A 6,000-nucleotide genomic window follows, 5' to 3' on the forward strand; every position below is an offset into this window, starting at 1 on the left:
CTTGTAGTTGAGGCTGGAGAATCTATCTTATTAAATCTAAGAAGGAACTGGCTTACAGAACTGGTTTACAAAGGCCAGCTCTTTTGGGATTGTTCTCCAGACTAGCCTTGTAAATGATGTCTCACCTCTTTTGGATGAGAGGTAGCCATAAAATCTTAACCACTCAAATTGTCTCAGGATTCTATATTAACTCTACATGAGGTCTTAGGTAGGTATGACCAAATACCACTTAGAACTGGCTAAGGCTAGATCCAAAAGCATGACTTCGTCTGGCTATGTAAACTCATCGACCATAGGTCTTTGGAGAGAAATTATTTCACCAAGCTACAGTTTCCTAAGCAGTCCAAGTAAAGGCAATAATAATGCATGACTCACCTGCCTTACTGGCTAAATGTGAACAAGCTTTGAAATTTCCAAGTCCTCAATTTAGTGTGGAATTTATTTCTCTTCTGGGGCATAGTCCTCCTCCTCTTCCTTTTTGTTTTCAAACTATTATTATTTTAAATCTATTTCTATTGAGGTTCACAAGCACATACCATGCGTGGCTCCCATTTCCTCCATTTAAAAAAAAATGTAGATTCTTAAATACTTTTTTTCACCCCTGATGGGCTACCCTAAGCTTTGCCAGAAAGAACCATCCCAGGAAAACCTCCTGATCCTACTACTCACAGCCCTCGACCACCATGAGGTATCCACAGGGGAAGTATTGGAGCCAAGCTGGACCACAGATATACCTTGCTCTTATTTGGCTCAACTTACTGAATCCATTAACGTCCTGAGAACTAGAGGAGAAGCCTTCATCATTGCGGTTGGCACTGAGCTTGGTGTTGGGTTTGTCAGCTGAGGCCACAGGTCCCATCTCCCTCTGGGCTCCACTCTGTGTCTCCTTCTGTTTCTTGGCCAGCTTCCTTTGGGACATGTGCAAGGGAAAAATCACAGTTAGATGGTGCCAGTTACATGAGAGCATTGGGGAGATAGGTTGCTTTGCTTTCCTCTTCTAACTTCTCCTCCTCAACCTGCCACTCTTAGTCACTGTGCAGAAGTAGCATCAAGGAGACCCTCCAATGTCAAGATGGAGTATACTTCAGTCCTCCTGACATCATTCATGGCTTCCTTTTACTAGGAAATATGAAGCTCATACTGCTTTATCCCCTCAAATAGGTATGTTCTATGTTTGAGTTTAATATGGTAAAATCAGTGATGTTTTCCACACTGTTTTCAAAGAGGTCAGGTTAATCTTTCTGTCCTCATGCTTCTCTCTGAATAGGAGTATAAACAGAGCCAGCCTTTCTGAGAGATGAACTCATGGAAGAACTCCGGAACAAATAAATGGTGGACTGAATAAGAGGCAAGTGGCTGGTGGTAAGTGAAGGCAGAATTTAGCCACAGAGCTCAAATCTGACCCCGATGCATAGCACTTTCCATAGCAGCAACAGAGCCTTGGAATCAAATGGGCATATCTTTTTGTAATCATGATCATAATGTAAAGAAACAGTTCTCAACCTTTGGTGTAAATATGAATCACCTGGAGAGTTAAAATAGTACACAGAGGCTCAGTCTTAGGGAAAAAGAACGGGGCCTGGACCTGGGAGTGGTCACCAGGTTCCTGGTTAGTCACCTGTCCCAGGAAAAATTCATCTATCACTTCACATCCTGAACTCTTCTGCCAAACAGTAGGACCAACATGATAGCATTGGTAAGGATTAAATGAGATAATGCATACAATACACAGAGCCCCTAATGCATAGTGAACAGCACACAGACAGCAGTTGCTATTTGTTATTATATTATACCAACCACATTTCAACATCTCATTTCTCTCCACAGTAGTTCCACTGCAGAATTCCATCTCTCCCTGTATCACATCAAGGGATGGAGGGAGACTTTGACTTCTGGCTAGAGAACTGAACAGTTAATCCTTCTGTTTGCTTCCATTTTAACTGACAGTTCTTGGCTCTATCATTAGACATAAAAAAATGTGACTAACCCTTCCTTGCACACAATAGTGATTTAAATATTTCCAAAAAGGCCAACATAGTCCCTCTAGGTTTTCCCAACACATGCATCCAAATATAGCCATTATGTTTCGATCACATGGAAAGCTATAGGTGAAACTCAAATATTTCGAGGGTCCATTCCTCTGGGCTGCTTATTCCATTCTTCTTCAAACCTGACTTCATATTCAATCTTGGTATCTCTCTCTCAACACAAAAATACCCCTACCCATGTCAAAGCGGGTGCATTGTAGAGATTGTCCTACATTGGGCTACCTGACTGGGAGATAGGCCATTCTGAGTGGTAGTGAGTGCTTTTGCCAGAGGTATCTTCAAGGAAAAGCTAAGCCTAGACATAGAATCCTGTTAGAGGAGCTCATCTAGGATCACTCCTATCTCACAGCACTTGTTTTAAAACATGGGGCCTTTGATGTGGGTGCACATCATAGGTAGGGAATGATGGATGACACACTCAAATGAGGGTATTTGAGGAGAACTGGTTTAGAAAAGGAACTCTCACCAATGCAGAGAAAGGCGTTGGTACACAAAGGTATAATACAGTGACAAGAAAGTTGTTTATCATCTATGGATCCAGAGGGACAAAAAGAGGAAGCTACAGTAACCAGAACCCAAAAAGAGAGCATTATAACAGAAACAATGACATTTTTCTGAGGGAAAAATTTCATAGGGAGAGAACCAGAGCCAAAAGTATCCTAACTGGGAGTTGTGAAGGTGGCTCAGTGGTAGAGTGCTTGCCTTGCATGCATGAGGCCTTGGGTTCAATTCCTCAGCACCACATAAGCAGAAAAAGCTGGAAGTAGCACTGTGGCTCAAGTGGTAGAGCACTAGCCTTGAACTGAAGAGCTGGGGGACAGCGCCCAGGCCCAGAGTTCAGGCCCCATGACTGCCAAAAAAAAAAAAAGTATCTTAACTAGGCTGGGAATGTGGCTTAGGGGTAGAGCACTTGCTTAGCATGTATGACGACCTGGGTTCAATTCCTCAGCATCTCCAAAACAAAAAAATAACATTAATAAAATTAAAAGCAAAAACAGCATTATTTTTAAAGAAGGCTTTTTTTAAAGTATCCTAATTACAGCCCCCTTTATCTCTCTAACCCCCTATCACAGAGGCGCTCAGTTGAACTCAACTAAAAGCCGGAGAAGACAAAAGGGTCCCTTCCGTGGATGAAGCAGATACCAGAGTAGAGAATGGGAAAAAGTGAATCTGGACCCAGGAATCTACAGCAAAAAGCAAACGGCATTCACATCCCTCATTTTGGTCAGTGTTTGAAGACAAGTACATCTTAGAGTGGAATGTTTCACTTATTTATTCTAAACACTGGCCTGCGGAAAAAAGGGCACTCAGGAATGAGAACACATCCTTTGGTTGTAATGGTTTGGCCACAGGCAGACTGTTGTACCAGTGAAACTATTCCAGACAGACAGAAGAGCAGCATGCAATGGAACATTGGATCAGCTGGGTCCTTTCTTACCATTGGCAGGTAATCAACAGGCAGGGAGAACACCAATGAAAGAAAATTGAGTACTTCTGCTGCTGATGACATTTCAAAATTTTATTCTTCATTTATTATCCAAAAAGAGTGTGTTTAAAAATGTATATGTGACCTTCTTAATCATAAATTTGAAAAGACATACAGCAGATCCCTTGCCTCTTTTGGAGCTCTGTTCATATTGCCTCAGTAGGAAATAAAAAGGAAATCCGATAAGAGAATTAACTTAAAAAGTACAAATGAGCATGTATCAGAGGCTTTGATATTTCCTTGGGGGCAGAACTCCAAGCCAATCTCATTCTATTCAGGGTAAAATAATATAGAGAGGGTTGTCTTAGACACAAATCATTGGTTTCCGAAGGAATAATAATAATACAAAAGGTTTCACTGCTTCTGTGAAAAATGTCATTTTATAGAAATGCTTGGGTAGCTTTGAATTCCTGTGTTAAAAAATGAAAAAGTGAGCCTCTCTAAAACATATATATGTTTAAAAACTAGAAAGGTAAGCAGCTCTGTGTTACCATCATGAAGGATCTGAGATAATCAACTGATCAAGAGTGAAGATTTATTTTGGCTAACGATACTGGGGATTTCCAGTCCAAGATTTGGTGGCTCTATTTGGGCTTTTAGCAAGGGAAGTATATTGTAGAATATACATATCACAGAAAACTGCTCACTCATAACTTAGAAAACAAGAGTAGCTGGATTACCAAGGTCCTAAAGCATCTTTGCAGAGCATCCTTCCAATGATCTAAAGACTCTCATTAGGCTCCACCTCTTAGAGGTCCATGGCACCTTTCAGCCCTGCCATTTTGAGGACTAAGCCTTTTAACACATGGACCTTTAAGGGGAACGCTCATCTGAAGCATAGATAGCAACATCCTTAGTATTTAGCCCACAACGGACACTTACTGTGTATATCCATGTGATGATAATCCTAACAGTATTCTGGCAGTAGGGAAATACAACAACAAGGTAGAAAGGCATAAGATTTTAAAGGAAATAAAACACAAAACTAAAAGAGTCAAATATCAATTCTATCAGAGTTCAAATTTTTAAGTATTAAAAATGATCTCAGGAAAATGGATACCCATTCCAATTACCAAGTCTAATTTAACCCTTCATTTTCCCCTCAGGAGAGGGAAAAACCCAACCCTGAGAATAGGGTATAGAAGACTTTCAAATTATGGCCCAGACTTCATCTGAGCCTTACCTGCTGCATACACCTCCCTCTTATGCCTCCTTCCATAGCATATAGCATGAACTACTTTTTATTGCTTGCTGTGTCTGATTCTTCACTGGCTACCACCTCCTTATCCTTGCAAAAATCTTGAAAGGCTCAATGATATTTGAACATCACTCTTCGATACTTCCTGCCGCTCCTTGAACAGAATTGCCATTTCCCCTCTAGCTGCCTTATCCACGGAACAAATATTTACTGAGCACCTAGATGTGTCAGTCTAGTAGATGCAAGATCCTGATCTTCACCTTCATGAGACCAAGAAACTAATGGATGAGACAGGCATTAAACAGCTAAATGCAGAAACAGAAATCACAAAGATGATGAGGGCTAAGAGGAAATACTTGGAGCTGTAAGAGAGAGCTAATACCTGGCTTGAGCGAAGGTTTAGAGGTTCTGTCAGCTAAGCACTCTTCCATTCTTATCACAGTGACTCAACTCTCTCACCCACCAGGGTAAGAGCCTCTTGGGAAAAGGGCTGTTGACTCCTTCCACCTACTCCAATTTCTTGCTGAGTGCCTGGCTTATAGCCAGTGCTCAATAAATTTGTTGCGCAAATTTATATTTAAAAGTCTATAATTTGAATTTGAAGTGTAGAAAAAGATTTTCATCCTGCTCTGAATGCAAATTATAACTACTTTAAAAGTAGTTACATTCAAGGGTAAAAGAGAAAGAAAAAAACTGCATAAAATCAGTCTGTGCTCTGGATTATTTGTACCTAGAAATACTTTTTTTTCATTGTTATTAATAACTCATCATTTCTAGCCTGAAATGTTTTCAGAATTAATGGAATATTCACAGAAGTCACAATTCCTATCCCAAGCTCTGAGTGCACAGGCTGTTAGGGGATTAAAAAACAACTACCATATAATAGTCATGTGACTCATTATTTACTGTGTGGAATCTTCAGAGCCTTCAAGAGGCAGGTCCTTAATGATGTTCTGAACTTGGGAATTTGTTTCTGTAGTTATTTTGAGATTCTTACCTATTGGGTCATAGGATTTCACCAGCCAGGGGTACCAAGAACTGTAAAGGAGTAAGGAGAGCCTGACAAGCCTAGTTATTCTCTGCAGAGACATCTTTCCAGATCTGAAAAATGTGAAGACAACCATCCAGAGTATACTGCCTCTGACAGGAGGTGATGGCAGGAAGTAGCACTTCAGGTTGCCCTGAGTGAGGTCTCTTTCACATGACCTCAGTAGTTGAGTAAGGTTGCCCTGAGTGAGGTCTCTTTCACATGACCTCAGTAGTTGAGT

General features: G+C 40.8%; 1 protein-coding gene across 2 annotated transcripts in view; it reads right to left on the reverse strand.

Moving 5' to 3' along the window:
• Ptprt (protein tyrosine phosphatase, receptor type, T) overlaps nt 1-6,000 on the reverse strand; it is a 718,198-nt gene that overhangs the window by 104,279 nt on the left and 607,919 nt on the right. For both annotated transcript variants that reach the window (XM_013010741.1, XM_013010740.1), the window contains one exon: nt 760-908. In XM_013010741.1, coding sequence (XP_012866195.1) covers nt 760-908 — 149 coding nt within the window. The remainder of the gene's footprint in view (nt 1-759; nt 909-6,000) is intronic.

This window comes from Dipodomys ordii, unplaced genomic scaffold, assembly GCF_000151885.1.
Source record: "Dipodomys ordii isolate 6190 unplaced genomic scaffold, Dord_2.0 Scaffold13, whole genome shotgun sequence".
Lineage (NCBI taxonomy): Eukaryota > Metazoa > Chordata > Mammalia > Rodentia > Heteromyidae > Dipodomys > Dipodomys ordii.